This window comes from Odontomachus brunneus, unplaced genomic scaffold, assembly GCF_010583005.1.
Source record: "Odontomachus brunneus isolate Ranch 3 - 2012 unplaced genomic scaffold, Obru_v1 Obru_scaffold_032, whole genome shotgun sequence".
Lineage (NCBI taxonomy): Eukaryota > Metazoa > Arthropoda > Insecta > Hymenoptera > Formicidae > Odontomachus > Odontomachus brunneus.
In genome coordinates, this window is record NW_022639482.1 from 1,629,074 (window position 1) to 1,652,600 (window position 23,527).

Consider the following 23,527-nt stretch of genomic DNA (forward strand, 5'->3'; position numbering starts at 1 on the left):
TATTTATTTATTTATCCAATTTTATTGTTCTTTTTAATAACCACGTTTGCCACTAAAATGAATTATTTGCACCATATTAGAAAATACAGGAATATATGGCGATTAAAATAATATTTAAATGTGTGATACAGGAGAAAAATATTGTATATATAAAAGGTAGTCATCATACTATCTTATTATAACAGGTAGAGGAAGCAGCTTGGAGAACACATGCTAGGATGGTATCGTCTTCCAGCAGAAAAAGCACGTGATATGGTGCTAATAATAATTATATCACATATTCTGCTAAAAATCACTGCGGGCAAATTTATCGTCCTCTCTTTCAAGACTTTTGGCGATGTAAGAGAAGTACATGTCTAAAAATTTCTAAAGTTATTTATTGTTATTTCCTAAAAGCTATTTATTGTTAAAACGATATTAAAAGATTAATTTTCATATGCAAATTTTAGTTTAATCTATGCATTACATCTTTATCTTTAACTTAAAAAAAAAATCAAGTCGATATCTTTAGCCGTTCTTGAGTAATCGTGGCAAAACGAGCGAAAAATGTTGTTTTGAAAAATAAACGACCGACTATTTCTATTACGGACCGACCGACTGTTCCCGTCTCCTTTGTTGTTACTTTTATATTTGTTAGCAGTGATCTTCACACGCCTATAGCCTTTGTTTCCAATATTACTATTTCTAAGTTTTCGTTATTACTGTTTATCAGTTTGTTTTAAATAAACAGTATCTACATTTCTTACATGATCGCCGCGCGCCGCCTCGTATTTTTCGCTCTCCTGAACTCAATTTTACGAATATCGAATATGCGCCAAAATGTTATTAAGGAATTGTACTAAACGATTATGTAAAAACTCAAAAATTGATTTTTTTAAAGATTTCAAACCGTTTTGGTCCCTTTAAAAGAAATTTAACACTAATTTTACTGTATAAATTACAATTTGCAATTAGAAATATTGAAAGAAAAAATATCATTATATTTATGTTGAGATTTTCTCAATTATTCTATTTCCATGTGAATTCACTTTTTCACTTTTATTTGATGTTCTACAATATCAGCCAACAACATCGCAACGACTCGGTCTTTCGGCATGTCGTTGAGACGCTGGAACTTCCTGATTAAAATAGCTAGCTGTCCGCAAATGTGCATAATGAGGAACGCGGCTAATCCGGCTACGCCGCATGTCACCGAATAGGTAATCAGTCCTGCGAAAAATTGCAGGGTGAAGACGATCTCGTATGCCAGCGAGGCCTGCTCGTCGAATTTGAAGAAGTAGCTCGGACAGGCCAGCGCTCTCACCGTGGTGTTCATCTGCATCAGCATTCGTCCTTTCGAGAGCGGCACGAGCGTACGATAAGATAATCCACAATATCCACATATACATGAAGGCGGCGGAGAGAATCACAAGCTTCCGGCCTACTTTTGCCTTGAACAACATAATTTTACGATCGTCCTAATCGGTTATATTCTGCCAAACTTTTCGCATCTGTTGCAAACAGGCTTGAACCTCCTTCGCATTGTACACGAGTAGACTGTATTTCACGCAACCTATTCAACAGTTTAGAAGTGGACCCAACAGTCTTACCTTCCGCCTTATGTCACGTTCCTTTAAGAATATCAGCAGCAAACCCGGCACCAGGATGAACGCGAATAGTAGGTAACACGAGACATTCAGTAAGCGAATTACAATTTTTTCCGCGTTAGAAGCAACTTTGGAAATTGGCCACAGGCCGATTATTCGAAGAATGACACGGGTCACTTGTATCGCGTAGTTTAAGTCATTCTCCTGTCTGCTCACCCAGGTCGCTGTCGACGAGTGTTTAGCGCTTCGATTCATTATGCGATCTTAACTTTTTCTAGATCGAGATTCTATGCGTGACTACGTAAATTGATCGCGAACTTTGCGTTTGGCTCGCTTTTTGTTTTTTTATTTTATTAGGATTTCTATTATTTTCGTTAACGGAGTTCCCGCATTTCGAGTTTAAGGATGGCAAATAATCGAGTGGTAGTAGAAGCACGAGCATGACTGAACAGATGTATATGATAATAGGTGGGCTAAAGTATAGTGTTGTGCGGTGCGCTTGCGTGCATAAAACGATTGCGCGTAATAACAGGGCATACACGAAAGGGGTTGTCAATTCGACATACCGTATTGTCTACGATAAATTCTTAGTGTCGGTGACGTGCAAGGAGAAGGATCGTGGCATCGTGCGGGAGCGTCTAAAATTGAAATCTACGATCTATGTGAATACGTGTGGTCATGTCTAGTGTACTTTGTGTTGTGTGATTTTATAGACAGAATGTTATGTAAATCAAATGCTATACAGAAAAAACATTATGATTAATCTATAACTCACATATAAATCTGGTTGTATCAACCAGATTCAATAGTAAAATACGGAATAATTAATTACGTGATTGCTACAAAATAATTACTGGCGTTGCAGCAGTGATGATATCTGGTTGTTCCAATCTGAGTGTATCCGTGATAAATGTCACCATACCGATTTCTGGTTGCCATAATCAAATTATGCGTAACTATATTGATGTAGTTGGTGTATCAAAGTTAACTGAGTCATATCAACAATACACATTATTATCACACAAAGATAATTAGGATGCAACCATGCTGTTCACTGTTAAATCCTTATGGTTATGTGCACGATATCTTTTTACGTGTACATATTATTAACAAAAATGAAACGTATTACGCTAAAAGTATCTCGTATCATCATAGATTTTATAAGACATATAACAATCGTATAAACATAAAAAAGTATACAAATACAAAGATAAATTTACGTTCATTTTCTAATATAAAAACAGAATAACAAAATAATTTGCAAATTTTTATACTTATTTATACATTGATTTATTATTTAAACAGCGCTATTTGCATCTAGACCTTCAGTCTAGATATCCTACGAATAAAGTTTATTTATTTTGTCTAAGGAACTACAGCCTTAAATGCTAGTTGTCCGTAATATATTCAAATATGCGAACGATGTTCGCATAATCTAGAAAGAACAGTAATTACACATTCAATGACAATTTAATATTTTGAGTAATTAAAATATTGAAGCTTCCCTAATGTCAACTAAATCAGATAGAAACACGTGAAATGAAAACATACTTACAATACCGAAGCTATTGAGAGACAGATCCATAAATTTTCCTGCGGTGATTTTAGTAGGTATGCTAGATATTGCGACCACTAGAACGAGACTGCGAGCAGTTTTGTAAGGAATGCGATACCAACTAAGAGTACAAGAAGTGATGTACATCTTCATGCTCTATAATCGTGTAATAATTTGATCAATATGATTTTCTTCATATTTATTGAGTGAAAATCACAGATCGATGGTACACACCTGATCAGTGAGAAGTTCACCGATGAAGCACAGTATGAAAATATTAAAAATAAATGTTAGGAGAAGTATAGTATACGTTAGCATAGACACTGCGTCGTTATTTTCCCATTCCTATAAAATACATGTTGAAAATATTTTTCTTTTGCACTTTCTTTCGCTCTGTCAACTGTATACTTGCCATTTATTTTATATATTTATTTTATATATACATTTTATGTATAATATTTGAAATATTATTATCTTACATACTATTATTATGTAGTATCCAAGAAGACACAATATGAACGTGCATCCAATTACTTCTACCAGACACATATACTGCAAAATATCTTCTACTTTGTCTAAGAAGCTAAATGACATTAATGAGAATATTTAAATTATAACAATTTTCCCTTTTTTCTCATAATAAGTACCACGCCGTGAGAATCTTTTGCGTATAATCTGATCTACGTAATCACGATAAGATATTATATTACCTCTTAATCCTTATGTGTTGTTTCACAACAGCTGCCAATTTCCTGTTGACGTCTACATTGGAGAATTGATTCATTCGCGTGAGATTCTCCATCTTAGCGATGAGAATCTTGAATTGGCCGCAAGCATGCAGTACCAGTAAAGCCGCCAGACTGCAGGCTCCGCTAGTCACTGAGTACTGCACGAAACCAGAAAGGAACTGAATGGTAAATATGATCTCGTAAGCCGGCGTCTTCTGTGGATCAATGAACACGTAGTATCCGGCGAATCCTAATGGCTTGATCGTCACGTTCTGCGGCGTGACGACGACGCCGCGTGTTATCGGGACGATAGTGCGATACGAAAACCCGCTGCCATATACGAAGGCCACACATAAGATTGCCAAGCTCCGACCGATTTTCGAATTTCCCATCATGATCCTGCGATCCTCCGTCTGGCTCACCTGAGCCCAGTCTTCTTCGATATGCTTAATGCAGTCCTTAATCTTGTTGTTTTGACAGATCAGCAGCATGTGCTTCAACACGGCCATTAGACAGTTGCACATGGGCCCGATCATTTTGAGTCGACGACGGGCGTTCGACTCTTTGAGGAATATTTTCAACATTCCCGGAATAAAAATGAAATAGAGCAGAGCCTGGCACAGCACTCTGAGCAATCTCGTCCAAACGAGCCTAAGATTGGACGGATTGACTTGTGACGGCCACACACCGATTAGATTCAAGACACCTCGTGTCACATGCACGGTGTATTTGATGTCATTGTGATGCGAGCTGTTTACACGCATGACTAGTGGATCTGTTTAATCCTAAAGCTGCTGAAGAACTGACTGAGCAGCACCGGAAAGAACTCAAACAACGGAAGAACTTGTACAGTGCGCTTGCGTCCTCGGTGTGGAAAAAATGAGGAACTGACTGCGATTATTGTTCGTGCAACTTCCCTTACAAATCGCGGGAAAGTTTGCAAACATTGAAAATACATTCGCGCTGAGGAAGGAAGCATCGTGACAGGAAGTCTAGATGGCGGGATAATAGTAAGTATGAGAGAATAGCTAGAAAATAGCAGGCACAATGAAAAGCCACAGACGGTATATCGATTGAATTGATAATGGTACACTTATCGTTCTGTGTTCGATCATCTGACTATAAGGGAGCAGGTAAGAAATATATACAGATCAGTATGGGACACGTAATGCTAATATTTTTGCAAAAGGGTTATATATAGACTTAAGATAGACGGATAAGGATTTCAAGATAATTTGTACAACATTTTTTAAATTTCGTGTGAGAATCGTCGACGATAATATATTAGTTCGTTATAGTTATTTCACTGATATACTGATAATAGGCGATGGCATAAAAATAATAGTCGGCTATTTATAGCGTAAATAAAGGATCATAAAAAATTAAACTTGTTGATGATACACATTTATGTATTTAATGAATAAAATATATTTTAACCAAAGAAATACTTTACATTGCATACATATAGCGAGCAGGCTTTGGAAAACGTTTTATCAGGATAAATTTGTCGTGCAATGAAGTGATATGCGCGAGTAATTTAGGCAAGAGTTGAATTCGACCGATCACCGAAGAGAGAAGTTTACGACATAGTAAACTCACTACTCGCTCGCCTGCACGTGTCTTTAAAGATTCAAAACGATACGCACGGAAGAAAGACTGAAAGGAGTAAAGTATGCAAGTGAAGGGGCACATCGAGGGTCACGGTTATCTTCTGTGAAAAGTATTTTTATCTTTCCATGTGCGTCAACTTTTTAAACAACTAGAAAAAAGTAAGTATATTCAACACGGTATTTTTTCCTGCATGATGACCTAAGATTGTAACTGTCACAATGTTAGTCAGGAAACAATAGTTCCGATTGCAATATTGGATATACTTCTGTTCATCGAAATTACATAATCGCTTAAAATGAATCGATAGAAACGTTATTTTTGCAAAATGTTTTGACTGGTGAATTAATTATTGAATTATACATTGCCTCACTTTTCAGGGAAAAATATAATAAAAAGAAAATTATTTATGTTATATAACGCTTGATATTTAAATATATTTATTTTAAAATTAATTAATTAATATTTATACGAAGTGACGCTATGAATCTATATCTCTACAGAAAAATTATTCAGATAAATATTTTATTGTAATACACAGAAAGTTAAATTATTTATTCCATAACCTTTCGAATAAGGTTAAGATATGTCACAGCCGTTTTAACGACCTAGAACATGATATATCTTTGTCAACTACATACATATTTCGTATTTAACAAATAGGAAGCATTTAATTTTATAATCATTTGCGTTTTGTAGAACTTTTGTACGTAACACGTTAACAATATAGTCGACAAATATAATATTATTTATAATCATAAACTAATTATCAAGTATCATTAAACATGTTACTTACATCGCCGAAGGTTTTAATAGAAAGATCAATGAACTTCCCGGCTTGAAGTTTTGTCGGGATATTCGACATGGCTATGACTAAAATCAGTTCTCGTGCTTTCTCATCAGGAAGACGGTACCAGTCTAATGTGCACGCTGTCAATGATAATTTGTCAGCCTGGTTTAACAAATTGCACACATGTAGGAGATATCGAAGTAACAGCATTCTACATATTCATCCTTTCAAAGAATATTAAACACATCAGAACTACTCTCTATCTCGACGATACGATGAACGTACCTCCAGAGAGAGTTGTTCACCGATGAAACAAAAGATAAAAATGTTGAACCCAAGTGACGTGAGTAGAATGAGATACGAGCTCATCGCTACAATATTTTGGTCCTCCCACTCCTATAAAATCAACAAAATTATGTACACTTTGTGCAGCGCATAGATATAACGAAACAAAGTGCAGATCCAAGTCGCGCGAATCGTTATCACTCTATAATCATTTAGGCGCACCGTGATAACATCGTGTCCTAGGAGACATACGATCATCGTACATCCCAACAATTCCAACAGACTCGTGTGCTCCAAAGCATTCTGCACCAATTGCAAGAAACTACAAAAGGATGCGCGCAAAATAGACTTTTGTTAGAAACTTTATCTGATCTCACATATTAGACAAAGTCACACACGTTGATGAAACGGAACGCGTTAACATGACGTATCTGTTTTATAAAAATGTTGATCGCAATTTTTTTCAAATACAAAATTTAACACAATTGACACAAATAATAAGTAACAAAAATAATAGTAGATGTATAGAATAGATGTATCGATGTATAGATACATGAAGAATAGAAATATATAAATGTTATTGATAAATGAAATGGATTATATATATTGATAAATTATATATAATAAATGAATTATATATATATTGATTATATATATTGATTATATATATTGTTTAATTATATATAACAAATGGATTATATATATATTGATAAATGAAATGGATTATATATATTGAAACTTACTTCCGCATTCTGATCTGATATTCCACGACGATGGCCAATCTCTTGCTCAAGTTCTTGATTTCCCGTTCGTTTATTAACTTGTTTATTAACATCATTAATATCTCAATCTGTGCGCACGTATGCATGACGAAGATCGCGGCGAGGCTGCAGATCGACACCGTGATGTTGTATTTTATAAATCCGGAGAAGAACTGTATGAAAAATATAATTTCGTAAGCGGGGCTAACCCGCCCGTCGAAGAAAACGAAATAACCTGGACACGGCAAATATCTAATCGTAATGTTCTGATCGGTGACGGACTTTCCCTTGCTCAGCGGCACTATCGTGCGGAAATACAAACCGGACGTGTACATGAATATACCGCACAGAATGATTAAACGCCTCGCGATTCTTGCTTTGTCGAGCATGAAATAACGAGCGCTCTCGTTGGCGACGTTTCGCCAATCGTCTTGCATTTGCATCAAGCAACTTTTCACTCGATTCGTGGTGAATACTAAGCTGCAATATTTGAGTACCGCTAATATTGTGAACATCACGGACGATATAAGCTTCAATCGAATGCGAGGACGTTTTTCGACGATAATTACGTATAAAATTGTCGGTATTAACTCGCTACAGAGAAAAAAATAACAAATTAGGATCAGCAAGATGTTCTTGACATTTTCGACAAACGAGGTTTTCGCGCCCATACGTGGCCAGATACCCAATAAACGGCAGATAAAGCGATTTAATTCAGTAGTATATTTTATATCACTCTCGTAGTTTTTATTCGCGAACATTCTCAAGCAAATTGAATGCACAATGTTAGGGTTTTATCGTACGGGACGTGATGTACGTAACAAGACGCTCGTACTAGTAAGTTGGATACTTCCTCTGATTTAGCATTACTGATCGCTGGAAGCTATCCTCTAGACTGAACATGACTCGGTACGTGGGCGCTTGCGTATCAAACGTTTGATTAGTCACATCAAATCGGTTATAATGTGTGTTTAGAATTCTATGAAGGACGCGAGCGGAAGTCTATTTATGTTCCGACGAATGGAACATCCCTCTCTTGGAAAAAAAAATAGAGATCGACGTTCAGCGAAGAACTAATATTAGCGATATGAACGCGATGTCACAAGAGTTTCTGTCTTTATATTGAAACGTTGGCAACGAGTAATTTTGCACAAAAGATGATGCAGCCATTGTTCTACAAGACAGGTATATTTAAAAAGATTATGTCGTATGCATTTACAACGCACTAAATTCTTATATTTTCTAAATACATGTTACTTCTTATTTTTTATCTTTATGTACGCGGGTTGATGTTTCCTTAATACATACGTACGGCTTACATTGCAGTTTTGACAGCTTAAGAAATGAACTTCCAATTAATTGTCTTATATATTAGGAAAAGGAGGGATAAATTAATATACAAAACCTATAATGTGCATTAACAATATCCTCATGATACAAACTAACACTGCGTGTGGAAAACAGGACAAAAGCGGAGAAGTTTGAAAGAGAAATGGAATCGATAATAGAGGGACGGGATAATTTTCCATGAAATATACCCTTACCCGTCAACGTTCATTTGTTCTTATAACAACTGGAGACACGTTTTATACTGCATTAAACAAAAAATTTTTATCGGAAATACTAAAACAATAATCTTCTGTAAAGAAAGAATACAGTGATATGATGTTATTAATCTTTGATCTTAGATAACAATTATACATAACTTGTTAAATAATATAAACTATATATCTTTGTACGAAAAACTATATATCTTTGTTGATATATAGATATATAGTGAAAAATATATATCTTTGTACGAAATGTGTGTAGGATTAAATTACAAAGAATAATTTATTTTGTGTTTCTTTAGACCGCACAAGCTTTTATATTTTATAGTATCTATTAGCGAATTATATTATTCACGCGCACTAATGTGCGATCTCAAACATGTATCTAGCTTATGTTATAATTACGAGTTATGTCAAAATTATGTTTATTTAATTGAATATCGAATTATATATCGCACCATATTGCTTCAATGTATTCAATGTATTATATGTATCTACTTACAGTAGCTAATAAAGAAAAAGCTGATTATAAAGTGCACTCACCAACTGCGCTTGCTGGAGTTAAACTTTCAAATGCTGCATGCGCAGGAAAAATCGGAAGCGACGAAGTTTGAAAGCAAAGCAAACCATCGAAGGGGCTGAGATTTCCATCCTCTATGAAATTATATTCTTACTTTATACTGTCCGTGGAGACAGTAGTGAGCAGAGAAGTGGTCGGCGTATTCAACTTTCTTGCTTCCTGTACAGTAACCAGCAATTGCTGTAATCACAAAGTATATCGCGACGTAGTTCTCGCAAAAACAGGACAACGTATGTGAATGGAATTTTTAATTTTCTCAAGATTTTAAGATCTTATCCAAAGGTAATTTTCATTTTGTAGAGTCATGAAAGATACTTAAAATCAAAATGTAATAATATGTCGTACATTAAATAAATGTATATATCATTCTGTACAAGAAATATATTTTAATTGTGAAGATATTTTTTTCTTCTATATACATTGTTATAAGTTTTAACTTGATGCATATAAATTCTCTAACTGTTTATACATAATATATTACTGATATACACGTTCGGTTTATATCATAGTTCCGATGATTTGAACTCGACAATTCACTCCATGACATTTCGAAGCATATTAAAATACGCTCCAGAAGTTTTTATGATCTAAAAATTCATTTTTATTGCTTATTATTTCATTCTGTTTTGAATAAAAGATAATATATTAAATAATATTCTCTTACATCACCAAACGTTTTGAATGATAGATCCATGATCTTGCCAGCAGAGATCTTGGTTGGAATGTTAGACATAATCATCAGCATAATAACATTGCGGGCTTTTTTATCCGGAAGACGATACCATTCGAGCTCGCGGGATTCAATTGCTACCTTTTCCGCCTATCATTAATTTATCACACACACGTAGCAACGGCCACAAAATTTGCATCTCATTTTCATTCGCTATTTCAAGAATAGTGTGAGACACAGTTTTTTTCTATATTTCTTTTTGTGTAAAGTGCAAGTTATTTATGGTGCATGATTAAGATTTCAAAGGAATTTCTATAATATTGAATACACGTTTTCCCTTGCATATAAAACTAAATTATGCTAATTGTGGAATGCTGCGTTCTGTCGTTCGAAGAGCGAATATATTAATATCTATAAAATGTACCTGTTCAGTAAGCTGTTCACCAGCGTAGCAAAAGAGAAAGATGTGAATTATCACATTTATGATGCTTAACGCGTAAGAGCCTATTACCCCTGAATTACTAGTGTCCCAATCCTATAAATATAAATATGTTCACGTAACAGGGATGTTATATCAAGCAATATAAAACATTCTTTTTGGTTATTGGATAATTTGTTGTTGATTAATTTGTACATTTGCAGTAAATTTAAAAATCATCAAGTAAATATCATAAGCATCCAGTAAAACTTCAACTTTTTTGACTAAATCTATATCGTTTCTTTTAATTCATTCATCGCTTATGCCGAAACATTTGATATGCATTCTTATTAAAATCGACTGACCGAGTTATACGAATCAATAGCATAAAATACAGCAGGAGGCAGATAGTTAGCGTATTCACCATTATTTCTAGCAAATATATTTCCTGCAGGCAATATTGTATTGACCGCAGAAAACTGAAATGTAATTACTATAGGCATGATATCAGCAATAATTATATCTCGGAAATATCCGAGAATAACATCACGAATATTTTTATTGTTAAACAAATTTCATGTTAGTTGATACGAGCCACCAAACAATAAACACCACACATCTGTAAATCGCAAACTTACCTGCGTATTCTTACTTGATGTTCAACCACTTCAGCTATCTTCTTATTTATTTCATTTTCTTCTTGACTTTGTTCCTCGACAAGACCTCTCATTAAATAGATTAGAATCTTCAGCTGACCGTTAGCATATATCTCAAAAATTGATGAGAGGCCACATGCAACCGTTGCAACCGAAACTATAAGGAAACCCGTTAAAGACTGAGCTACAAACAGTATCTCGTAAACAGGGCTCACTTGCACGTCGATGAATAAAAAATTAACAGGACAGGCCAATGGTCTGATGGTGATATTCTCACCGATGACGATCTCTCCCTGAGATAGTGGCAAGATTATTTGAAACATAAGTGCGCCAGTGTATATAAAGACTCCACAGATTGTGACTAAGAGCCTCCCTGTCTTCGCACTTTTGATCATAGTGTTTCGTTCTTTTACACTAAAGACATTTTCCCAATCCTTCTCGACGTGTTTCAAGCATTGTCTGATATGATCATTACGAGACAAGAAAATACCATATTGAATGACGGTCATGAAGACGTAGAGAAGAAGAGGGGTTATCTGAAGTCGCACACGCGATGATTCCTCCAGAAGCCAATAAATAGTGCCTGGTATACTATCACAAGCAAGAAGAACGTAGGAGGTAAAGATTAGAAAGAGATCGTAAATTTTCCAGAATATAGATCGCTTTCCACTGACAAATGGCCAAGCACCGATTGCAAGCATGATATTGCGAGTTGATTGCATAACATATACGATATCATCTCTATGTACGTTCCGCGGAATTTCTTTATGGACTTTGACAAATGTTCTGCGGTACTCACGGGCTTCGACCGTCGTGCAACCTACTGTTATTGCAAAATCTGAACCGCTCCCTCGTGGGAGCACAAAGCTGGCCGTGAAGTGAGCTTCATTGCTCTCATACGCTTGCGCGTTTTAAAGATTCAAATGCTGCGTATGTGGGATCAGGAGCAGAAAAGTTGTAAGGGAAGTTGAGTAAATCCCAAGAGACGTGATCATTTTCTATGAGAAGTATTTTTACCCGTCAGTATTCGTTATCGATCTTTACGGCAAACAAGAAAATCGTAGTGTTTAACTTTATTCCTTTCTGCTTTGTAACTCGCAATCATGACATTGACTGTAAATTAACACTTTCATTTACATTAGACGAATCACTTCTATTTGCTCAACTGCTACAAATGTCCGCGACAATTAGTCCACATAGCGAGTTTGCTTTTTAATGGATAAATATAGGTTAAAGTATAAGTTAAATAAGTTTAAACTATATATTTTTTGAGAAGTATTAAATCTTAAGCTAAATAATTCAAGGATAAATGCATTTTTTGCAGTATTTTTGTTGCTTTGTTATACACATATTTATTTTGATATTAAATATTTAATATTTATTCTGTGCAATTGCTATACTGTTTCTCAATAAAAATATTAAATATTGGATATATAATAACTGTTAATCACATACATATATATACAGATATACACACAAGTAAGAATATTAAAATTAATGTAAACTTAACGACCAAAACTTAACATATATGTTTATTAATGCCTTTGCAATAATAAATATTTAATAAAAAACTTACTTATTGTTTTATCTGCATTGTTGTATCTTTTTTCATCAACAAATCCGTCAGCCAGGTTTTCGCACATCTTTAATCAAGAAACTTTCTAAATTGAAATCTCTTTAGAACATTTAAAGTCATGATGATTAAGCGTTGTATTCAAACTATAGCACAAAGCCAGTTAGACGTTGTCAATGCTAATTCCTCTTGAATTCTCGACCAGTTTTAATCGCACGTCTTGATACAGGTGAGCCAGCGTATTGAATGATGAAAAAGCCAATTAACGTCAAATTATTCAGTAAAATGCTCAGAGTTTGTAGAAGAATGCGAAGTACAATCCATGCTCTAAGATTTATGTTGTGTAACAAATGAGAAATTTCTCTATCAACAATGATAGGATCGATGTTCCATAAAGAAGAAGTATTAGCGATGTGAACGCAATGTCATGAGAGCTCTTTTACATATTGAGTTGTTGGCAATGAATAAATTTACACAATCGATGATATAAATTGTTCATGAGAGAGGTACATTTGAGAAGACATTATGTCATATGTATTTATACTGCACTAAACTTTTATATCGCATAAATGTATTCTACTCCTTGCTTTTTCATCTGTACACAGAACGATGCTTCTTCTAGACACGTATGGTTCACGTAGCAGTTTCGACAATTAGCACTTAATAACATTCAGTCGATTACTTTTCGGAGCATATTAAAATACGCCCCGGCAGTTTTTATGGCCTAAAACATACAGTAATGCGATTTGCTTTTAATAAAAGCCTGCAAAGTGGACAACTGATTAAGTAGACATATAATAATTATACATAATATCGTGCAAGAGCCGTATAGAAAAAAGAATTTAAATTATATTATTAATATCATATCTGTAAATAAAGGAATATTTATTATATATATAGTGTACTGACATTTATCATATACAATATAATTACTGCAAAGAAAAATAGATTAACACGATAGTATGAATGATTATATGTTCTAGGAAAAATCTTCACTCGAATGTAAAGAGAAAAGAAAATTAATATCATTCAGAACATATAAAATATTAAATAAAATTGTTCGTAAATATTTATAAATAAGTGAATGCTCTAGTTTGAGTTAATTTCCTTACATCACCGAATGTTTTAAATATGAGGTCAAAAAGATTTCCAGCGGATATCTTGATTGGAATATTAGACATCATCATTAGCAGCACGACGCAACGCGCTTTTTTACCCGAAAGACGATACGATCGCAAGTTATAGTAGCCACTTTTTCCGCCAAGGTTTAATATTATAGAACATAGATGTCCACAAAGTCTGAATGCATTACATTTTCATCGATGCTACTTTGAAAAAAGTACAAAGTGTACATATATGTTGTGCTATTTTGGAGAAAAGTATTTTGTATTTAATTAAAATATACTCGTATATTTATAAGTCAGTATTATATGCATTATATGAAATAATAATTAAATGTATACTTCCACGATATGGAATTATAATTAATATCTATATAAAAAAAATAAAAATTATAAATTGCTAAAGAACTTTTGTAAAATAGATTGCAATTTATCTTTCAAAGTTGTATATCATTAGTTTTTTATCGTTGATTATATTAAATAAAAAATTACTTTTTTATATGATTGAACGTGTTAACGCCTATAAAATTTACCTGTTCGGTAAATTGTTCACCGGTGTAACAATACATAAATAAATGTAGTACTAGATTTCCAACGCATAACATATAAACGCATACCCCTGTGTTGTTACTCTGCCATTCCTATAAATATGACATTTTTGTTGGTAGAGTTTTTCATTTTTTTTTAAAACACGCGCGAATATATAAAATATATATGCTTCCTGAAAAAAATTTTTGGTAATTATCGACTTTAGGGGAGACAGCTCCAATGACCTTGATCTTGACATATATTGTAGAGGTCACCCTCCTGAGTGACAAGCAAAAGGTTTTAGCCGTCGCTCGTTGTTCGTTAAAAAGTTATTAACAAAAGAAGTTGCATAAAATGAGTATAATTTTTGGACACTGTATATACAAAAACGATACTGTGTACCATTAACAAGCAATATCGAATAATAATTGCAATATAAACATAGATTTTTAGATATTAATTAAAGAAAATTTGTGCATTATGGTAACAATTAATTATGTAACAATTTTCTTTGATTAATATATATCTTTGATTAAAAATCTATGTTGTCATTTGCTAAATGATAGAGGACTTTTTTGTTCAGTTTGACTTAATGTACAAGTATACCCTATGATCAGAAAGTACCGGGAATTTTTTATTTAAACGTACCGCGCATGCGGGAACCGGTTTATTTTTTTTTCTTATGTTGGTACGACCTTAAGACGCACATCTGTCAGGTTTTAGTGCCATCCAATCATTAGTGTCTGCCTGGCGTTTGTTTACATCAGTCAACTTTTTTCAATTTGTCGCATTTTACCATGGATAATGTTGTTGAACAAAGAGTTTGTTTGAAATTTTGTGTTGCGAACGAAATTTCGTGTGCCGATGCACTGAAAATGTTGCAAAAAGCATTTTGCGAATCTGCTCTATCAAAAACAAGAGCATACGAGTGGTATAAAGACTTTAAAAGTGGTCGTATAGTGGTGGAAGATTTGCCTCGTTCCGGACGTCCATCGACGTCGAACACCGATGAAAACGTGAAGAAAGTGAAAGAAATGGTGCTTGAAAATCGTCATACCAGCTTAAGAGAGATGTCTAGTGAACTTGGCATTGCATATGGAACGGCACAGCATATTGTGGTTGATGTTTTGGGTATGAGACGCGTGGCAGCCAGGCTCGTTCCGAAGGACCTGAATTTCGTGCAAAAACACCACCGAAAGACAGTTGCTGAAGAGATGATTTCTGAAGCCCAAAGTGATCCAACCTTCATGAAACGGATAATTACGGGCGACGAGACATGGGTCTATGAATTTGACATGGAAACAAAGCAACAATCGTCCGAGTGGCGCTTCGAAGACGAGCCGAAACCGAAAAAACCGCGTCAAAGCCGCTCAAAAGTGAAGGTGATGTTGACTGTTTTCTTCGATTGCCAAGGCGTAGTGCACTATGAGTACCTTCCACCGGGCCAGACAGTCAACAAAGAATATTATTTATCCGTTTTGAAGCGTTTGAGAGATGCTGTACGTCGCAAACGGCCGGAAATGTGGGCCGACAATTCTTGGATTTTGCATGATGATAACGCGCCATCGCACCGAGCCCGAATTGTACTGAATTATTTGACCAAACATCAAGTAAATACCATCGAGCAAGCACCGTATTCACCTGATATGGCCCCGTGCGACTTTTTTTTGTTCCCCAAGTTGAAGTTGCCACTTCGTGGAAAGAGATTTCAGTCGATCGAGGAGATCAAAGAGAATGCGACGAGGGAACTAAAGGCCATCCCTTCGTCGGCCTACCAGGGATGCATGGAGGACTGGGTCAAGCGTTGGCACATGTGTGTTGCTTCAGATGGATCATATTTTGAAGGAGATAAAATAAATTTGCCTGAAATTTAACTCTATTTTGTTTTATTTAAAAATTCCCGGTACTTTCTGATCATAGGGTACAACGGTAGACGGCGCAATTGCAGCTCATCTACCATATCGCGCATTATCATTCACCAATCTTTTTTAATTAATATCTCGACTATTATTACGAATATTGCAAAATGGTATAGAACTTTTGTGTTTATCTCAATCCGCTTTCCGTCTTCACGAGAGATTGTGAAGATGATCTGGGACACCCTGTATATCAGTGAGATAATGAAAGTACCACAAAATAGCAAACAATCCTTATTGAATTATATTTTGCTCTAAGTCTAATCTTGACATCTTAGAAAATGTTTTATATATTACTTTATGTTAAAGTACTTATTTAATAATACTTAATACTTAAATATAATATTTAATAATACTTTAATAGTACTTATTTAATAATAAAATCAACACACTGAACTTTATTTGGAAATAATCCCGATGTCTTGCAAAATATAAATAAAATTGATCATAAAATCGTTATTTACGAATTTAAATATTACAACTAACATGATCCAATGTATAGACTCATCAAATGCTAGTAGTAGATTGAACTAAAAATCATTTATGCAAATAATAGTGTTCAGCGATATGTACTTTGTCAATAATAATGTCAATAATTAATGTCAAGTTGATTTTACCTTTGGTATTACATTAGAAAAAATTAGTGAAACAATATTATCACTAACTTCCTGTAATATTCATAGAATAGCGTTTCATTGGTCGACAATTGTGTCTTACACGTGAAGTGCAGAAGTATTATATCTCAAGAATTATATCTCAAGTATTATATCTCAGAAAATACAAAGCTTGTTAAATATTATTTATATATTATAATGTATTAATCGACATGTGTATACTCAAGATTGTCATGAAGATGTGTTAATATATGATATCGTTAAATCGATTGATTACGATTTTAATTACTTGACTGGCTATATCTAAAAGCAAATTATTTGATAAGTTTGACATTGATATTTTTGTAATTATGGCGAAAGAACGTACTATGCAACGAAACAAAGATTTTTGTAGATGGTAGACTAATAAGAGACAAATTTGCAAATAAAATATAAAAATGGTATAAATGTTAACATACATATTCCCCAAGCAATTCTTCAGCTTATATTGACAAATATACCAGCTTTGCAATGTATCATTGAAGACCAAATTAACAAAACTGAAGTTATAATGTACGAATTACTGGAAAACTATAAAAATTTGAGAACAAAATTCTTGTTTAAATAAATCTAATTATCTTTCCCTAATTCTTCTCTACTTATAGAAATAAGTACATCCGCTCTTATATGAGTTACTCAATAATACGAAGCGTAAAAAAGCTCGAAGTATAATACCAATTTTATAAAAGACTTGTAGCAATTATAAAAAAATTTTATCTACATCGTTTTTTCTATCTCCAAAAAGAATAGAATAAAAAAAATATTATATATTTCACATATGAAGAATTTATAACACGAAATACATGTAAGTGACGACATCTGTTTCTATACTTAGTAAACACAAACCCCGTTATCTCAATCAATATATTATGTGAAGAGACATAGATACATTATCAACGAATTTACTATACTTAGCAACTGATTCTAAGATATTTACAGTCGGTAAGATATCGTTGTGTTAATACCTGAGTAACTGTTTTGTTACTATCTGAGAAAATTGATTTCTACCTGTGAGACTGTCTAGTTACAGAATATACTATAGTAACCGACGCTTGATACTTTCAGAGCGTCTGATATTGATTTTGGAACTAGTGCTTTTTTTATTTTTTATAAAATGAGAAAACTTAAAAATAGAAAAATGTCAATGTATTATCTGTGATACTCTGCGTGGTGCACATTAGTATAGAGTGTAAATTTGTTTCACATAAATAAGTCAATATTTAAAAGAAATGTACCATGTAAAATTAAATCCTTTACTAATCTTTAAAACTAGAAGTTAATCTAGAAATTCTTTCTTCATTTTATTTCTTTATTTTATTTTAATTAAATTAATGAATTTTAATTAATTTAATAAAATTTTAAACAAATTATTGTCAATCGGTATAAATATGTATGTCGCTTTTAATGTATCATTTACTTCGTAGAACGAAAATTAAGATTTATGGCTTGCCGTCATATAGTTGTAACTCATCAGTCGTTGGTAATATAGACTTTAGTTTGTGAAGGTAACACACCTGTCCTACATTATAGTTGTTTTGCATTAAAGTTGTTATAAGTATTCGCAATCCATTATTAAGAAGTCGTCTCGTAATAAGAAGTTTCAACAACTTACTCAACAGATCACACCAACTACATACTGCGTTGGCGCGAGTTTATTTTCCAAATATGATGCTGACTCAAAAAGGTATTGTCGAGAAAGTTTTACTTTACCTAATTTTAGTTTCCAGCTTACGACTGTAATTACTACGATTAAACAAAGATCTCAATTCCTCCGTGATTTATCTTAGTAAGATAGCGAGGGTCCCTGACTTAACATTCCCCAACTACTTCGCCGCCTACTTTTCCTTCATAATCTCCCGGCGCGATCGCATAAAATTACTCCTTCCCTTCTGGTTATTTTGGCACTGGCAAACTCCGGAAACTTTTCGGAGCCCCACTGACGCGGGCTTATGCTAATGACAGGAATTCTAATCGCGGATTATAATTGTTAATTCGTTCAATGATCCGCAACTTTTGTATTTCCATTTTCCGGAGCACTTAAAACTCGTTGACTCGTATCTGGTAATACTGTTTCCCGCTCTCTTGTGTTAGCTGATAGTACATTTCACTTAATTCGGGGTAGATCAATATTAAAACCTCAAACCGCAAACTCCGTGTTTGCGAAGATTAATAAATTAATATATGTTATGTCTATTCTGTGCGAGGGGTCACGCAATTTTTTAAAACCAAATTCTCTACTGACCAGCGATTTGCTGTTCACGAAATCATCTTTTGGAGTAGTATAATTTTATTACAAGTGCGCTTCGTATCTCACACTATCGCGAGATACTCTGCTTTATTACAAAAATTTAACTCTTAAAGTCTCTTTGACGACTTCAAGATTACTTATCTTTATTGAATCATCCGTCATCCAGTGACGTATCGGTAAGAATTTTTTGCAAACGAGTTATCGCGTCGCGATAGTACGACTTGAGAAATGATAAAGTCTGAAGAATTCTGAAGGAGTTACATATTCAAGACTCGCTGATCGTTTGGCAATAATTCACTCGCGGATAAATCTCGTCTATCGAGTGTGCATGCTGGCACTCGTCGCGCGGCCAGCTGCAATTAATCCGTTTTATAGATGCTGCCGATGTAAATGAAGTTTCCGGTCGAGTGTCCGGAACGAGAAGAGTACGGAGAAGGGAATCGGTGGTGGAAGCGGCAGGCGAGCCCCGGCCCATTCGATGCTCGTAAAAAGGCCGAGGCTTTAACCGCCCGGTTGTAAAACCCTCTGGAAGCAATTAATAATAACCGCCCTTCGCAGCTTTGCCGGGCGATAAAATGAGTTTCCCCGCCTTTTCGGCGCAACCATATCGCGCGACGACGAGCGCATAAACGTTACGTAAGACGCTTCCTTCATTCCTTCGCACTTCATTGTGATCGATTGAGATTTCTTTAGGACAGGATTCACTCTTAAGTTTTTCGAACGGCATAAAATTTACTTCACAACACGAAACAATTCAATCTCCATAACGTCCAGCGACTATGAAACGATATTTACCCTATCGTTCTTTTGATTTCGACAATGCAATAAGTACGCGGGAAAAAAATTCGATTGGATTTAGTTTGTATTCAAATTAAGATTCTGGTCAACCAAACAAGATTAAACGGGAATCTTATTAACTTGAACAGAATTCTGCTAACTTTAACCGAAATTTTTAGTTCGTTCATATTGCACCAGATATGTGGTTAATCCAACTAAATTACTCTTTTTCTTTCCGTATAGTTCGATGATTAATTTAACGATACACAATTCGTCGGGAAATGCATTTGTCTTCGACAATGCATCGGATGATCATCGAGCGAGACTGCCGTGGCGCGAGGAAATATCGAAATTACTCGACTAGCAAGTCGAAGCGACTTTTCTCGGGACATCTCGGCGAGGGACGACGAGGGTTTTGTTCCAGGATGACGGAACACAGTTTACGGACAAATCGTAACGTCGTGTCGAGATATCGGAGGAAGCTTCCGTCGACCTGCAGGCCTCTCTCGTCCTCTTCTGGCTGCTGGCGGGCGACCTTAGACCAGTGATGGATGAGAGGACACAGACTTTGCCGACAGCGCAATACCGGACCGGAGTAAGGGAAGACGTGGACGCAACACGTGCAATCCGAAACACATATATACGTTTCCACCTCACGATATTGCCGTACCGGAAGGAATGAGATAGCGGCTGGTAATACGTACAGCTGGAAAGAAAGCAGTTTGTAAATACGCGAGAATGTAAGGTTTCTTTGAGACTTATCTCGGAAGAAAGGGTGTCCTGTCGCGATTGCCTTCACGATGAAGGCTGAAGGGGAAATATTTGGCGTTGAAAATGCATCCCGCTATCTGGTACTGTTTTCGTGTTACGCGGAGAAATGCAGTCTGAAATTAATATCAGAGTAACAAAGAACTTTATCTAATACTCACGAATTCGAGATGACAAAATTACTTTCATTATGCACAGTCTGCCACGTAGTTACAAGATTATGATTTAATTCATCTCAGAGGGGGAAATTTAATGGCATCATTATCGGTGTGAGAGAAGCATCCTCTCTCGCATCGATCATTTTCGCGCACGCGCGCGCGAAAGAGAGAGAGAAGGAGAGAGAGTGAAACCAAACACCGCTTTTCGCCAGATTCCTTCGCGAATCTCGCAGACGCGAAATACTCCATCGGCCTCGTCTACGCCTGTTTATTCTCAATTTACCGCGCCGAGGTGGAAATCGTGGCACGAGTTTACCGTGCAATTTTCGATCCTTTTCTCCACCCTCACCGTCTCACCCGCCCAACGCCCGCAACCCCCCGTCGCAACAGCCTGCAGCAACACTCCCGTCCGTCACCCTCCATTATTTACCACTTCGAAACGTCGAAGATGCTTCTTTCCGCTCCGGTGCTCGAAAAATTTCATCCGCAGTCTCTCCGGCCCCGGCAGTGCTCGGTTCATGAAATTCGGCGACGATCTCAAATTGCTGCGATGCATTCGGAAATTCCCGAGTATGTCCCGCCGATAATTTCGCGTCTCGCATCCGACGAGGATTAAATTGCGAGTGTCGCGAATTAATCGATACGATTCACTGGGAGACCGAACATGCGCTTTGTACTATGTGACTGTCTACATATGGAAAATATATAATTACTTCTCTCGGTACTGAACGTTGCTCGAATAAGAAATTATTTCTTCAGAGAAAGATCTGCGAAAACTTTTACAAAAATCACGGAATAAGAAGCTTCTTATGTTAGCAAACACAGGTGTGTGAATTGAAAACCTTTCCGCCTTACCTCTGATGCTGTTAACGTTGCTCCGTTTGCTATCTTTTCTGGATTCACAGAGATCTATTCCGCGAGCACCCTTGAGAATCCCCCTCCGGATGTAATCTGTGTAGTTCGACGGGATAAGGATCGCGAGGAGGTGAGGAAAATATGCCGTTTCACATGCAGCGTCGATAGCGGAGCGACGCTCGCCGCCCACGCGCCGATGCTGTTGAAAGGGTGTGCAAGGCCGAGGGGTTGAAGGTATAGATAGTGGGAAGGAAAGAGAGAGCCAGCGTGAGCAAGAGACGCGCTCACATGTCGAAGTTATGAAAATTAATAAGAAAAATTGCCCATAAATTCGGCGTCTTCTTCGCGGGCGCATCCCGGCCTGGCAATAAAATTAGAATTATGTCGCGGCGGCTCGCGCGCCATCCCCTATCCGTCGCCCTTCCCCTTCCCTCCCCCAGGGCCCCTCTTCGTGCTCAGCCAGCTCGGCGGATCGACGGGGCGGGGCGAGCGTGCCGACAGCGGGGGTTGATAGCGTTTGTTAGCAACGCCGGAATGTGTCCTCCCCGGTTCTTAACGTATGAGTTACCCGCCAAGATTACATCCATGCCTTACATCCACGCCGGGCCTGCCGAGCGGAGGAACCTATGGTTATTAAATTCTGGGAGCACCCCCGACCCGCCGCGATCCTCGTCTCGTGCCTCTCGTCGATCTTACGCTCCGGGGTTGACTTATCACCGCGAGGACGACGACGACGACGACGACGATGACGGCGTGGTGAAAGAGAACTAGTCGCCCCGACAAGCGGTTTCCGCCGAGGTCGGTGCGGGGGCGAGATGCTTTGGAAACAAGATGCTTAAGAATTTTTATGAATCTTTTTCATTGCGCTTTCCCGACTCGAGTTTCGCGCAGAAAACGCGCAAATGCTGGCGGCTCGACGGCGGGATAAAGAGAAGCGAAGTTCCTCCTTCGGGTTACTTACGGCGAGTTGGCGAATTTTATTCTTCTCTTCCGGTCGTTGGTTTGCTTTTAATTCGACCCGGGTCTTCTTAGATCATAGCTTTTACTTCTATCTCTTGCATTCGAAGTTTGACGGAACGTCGAATCGTTTTTTCATAAACGGAAACGAGAACGCTGAGAAATTGGAGCTTGGTTAGAGAACGTAATAATAGTTATAACATCGTTGAAAGTATTATACGAGTCGGATAATAACCGCTTATTTCAACCGTGTCGTGGAATCATTGGTAACTCCAACGGGAATTAATTATGTCATCGTAAAATATCGCAATGTGACATTATCCCGATGCCGGAACGAAATTTTAGTTTCGTTTATTATTCATCGATTGCCGCTGTATTCCGCGTCCTATAATCCATCTTGGAGTCAGTTTCTAGTCGTTATCGTAGTCAGGTGCTTAATAGCGCCATACGAAACTATGAGTCGACCGGAAACACGGCGTTAATTAATGATCGCACATTAACTAACAATGATCGTTGAATGCTGTGAGCGACACTTTTGATACGTACCGCAACCGTTCTGATAATTTAATCACTTGATAATTTGACCACATCTCGAAGGTTTAGAATATTTTGAAGAGGTTGATTGTTGTAATATTTTAGCCACCAGACATGTGCTTTAATTATTGACAGGTGATGATGGTTGGCAATTGACGGAAACTTTTTTCAAAAATGTCCATTATTCTGACATTCTCATGTGTCGCGTACTCGTCCGTGAACGAGTTACTGAAAAATATTGAATAATTTGTG

At 36.2% G+C, this 23,527-nt stretch overlaps 3 protein-coding genes and 1 pseudogene across 4 annotated transcripts; all 4 read right to left on the bottom strand.

Moving 5' to 3' along the window:
- Positions 1 to 1,024: 1,024 nt before the first annotated feature.
- Positions 1,025 to 2,550, bottom strand: LOC116843435 (annotated as a pseudogene).
- A 261-nt stretch (positions 2,551 to 2,811) lies between these two features.
- LOC116843376 (odorant receptor 22c-like) lies at positions 2,812 to 4,693 on the bottom strand. The gene is made up of 4 exons (XM_032813758.1): positions 3,852 to 4,693; positions 3,625 to 3,724; positions 3,376 to 3,486; positions 2,812 to 3,297 (listed from the first exon to the last, which is right to left on the bottom strand). Exons 1-4 carry the CDS (start codon positions 4,631 to 4,633, stop codon positions 3,073 to 3,075), a joined length of 1,218 nt encoding a protein of 405 aa, XP_032669649.1. The 5' UTR covers positions 4,634 to 4,693; the 3' UTR covers positions 2,812 to 3,072.
- Positions 4,694 to 5,830: 1,137 nt separating this feature from the next.
- Positions 5,831 to 8,188, bottom strand: LOC116843386. 2 transcript variants are annotated; one of them, XM_032813772.1, is made up of 5 exons: positions 7,296 to 8,074; positions 6,775 to 6,874; positions 6,553 to 6,663; positions 6,274 to 6,429; positions 5,831 to 6,085 (listed from the first exon to the last, which is right to left on the bottom strand). In XM_032813772.1, exons 1-5 carry the CDS (start codon positions 8,072 to 8,074, stop codon positions 6,032 to 6,034), a joined length of 1,200 nt encoding a protein of 399 aa, XP_032669663.1. In that variant the 3' UTR covers positions 5,831 to 6,031. The 2 variants fall into 2 exon arrangements, with proteins under 2 accessions (XP_032669663.1, XP_032669664.1); XM_032813773.1 differs by lacking the exon at positions 5,831 to 6,085 and having other exon boundaries at positions 6,315 to 6,491; positions 7,296 to 8,188.
- A 1,703-nt stretch (positions 8,189 to 9,891) lies between these two features.
- On the bottom strand, positions 9,892 to 12,830 carry LOC116843436 (odorant receptor 4-like). Its single transcript, XM_032813821.1, has 6 exons — positions 12,764 to 12,830; positions 11,170 to 12,088; positions 10,893 to 11,010; positions 10,538 to 10,648; positions 10,108 to 10,263; positions 9,892 to 10,030 (listed from the first exon to the last, which is right to left on the bottom strand). Exons 1-6 carry the CDS (start codon positions 12,828 to 12,830, stop codon positions 9,977 to 9,979), a joined length of 1,425 nt encoding a protein of 474 aa, XP_032669712.1. The 3' UTR covers positions 9,892 to 9,976.
- Between the last annotated feature and the right edge of the window lie 10,697 nt (positions 12,831 to 23,527).

Excerpts from the sequence above, each read along its gene's own strand:
- LOC116843376 (XM_032813758.1), bottom strand. The coding sequence starts at position 4,633 with ATGCGTGTAAACAGCTCGCATCACAATGACATCAAATACACCGTGCAT. Across the intron at positions 3,725-3,851 it reads CAACACATAAGGATTAAGAG|CTTCTTAGACAAAGTAGAAG; the intron begins GTAATATAATAT and ends AATGTCATTTAG. Across the intron at positions 3,298-3,375 it reads GTGAACTTCTCACTGATCAG|AGCATGAAGATGTACATCAC; the intron begins GTGTGTACCATC and ends ACACGATTATAG.
- LOC116843436 (XM_032813821.1), bottom strand. The coding sequence starts at position 12,830 with ATGTGCGAAAACCTGGCTGACGGATTTGTTGATGAAAAAAGATACAAC. Across the intron at positions 11,011-11,169 it reads CATCAAGTAAGAATACGCAG|TTTTCTGCGGTCAATACAAT; the intron begins GTAAGTTTGCGA and ends ATTACATTTCAG. Across the intron at positions 10,649-10,892 it reads TGATTCGTATAACTCGGTCA|GATTGGGACACTAGTAATTC; the intron begins GTCGATTTTAAT and ends TTATATTTATAG.
- LOC116843386 (XM_032813772.1), bottom strand. The coding sequence starts at position 8,074 with ATGTTCGCGAATAAAAACTACGAGAGTGATATAAAATATACTACTGAA. Across the intron at positions 6,664-6,774 it reads TAGGACACGATGTTATCACG|GAGTGGGAGGACCAAAATAT; the intron begins GTGCGCCTAAAT and ends TTGATTTTATAG. Across the intron at positions 6,086-6,273 it reads CTATTAAAACCTTCGGCGAT|GTCGTTAAAACGGCTGTGAC; the intron begins GTAAGTAACATG and ends ATCATGTTCTAG.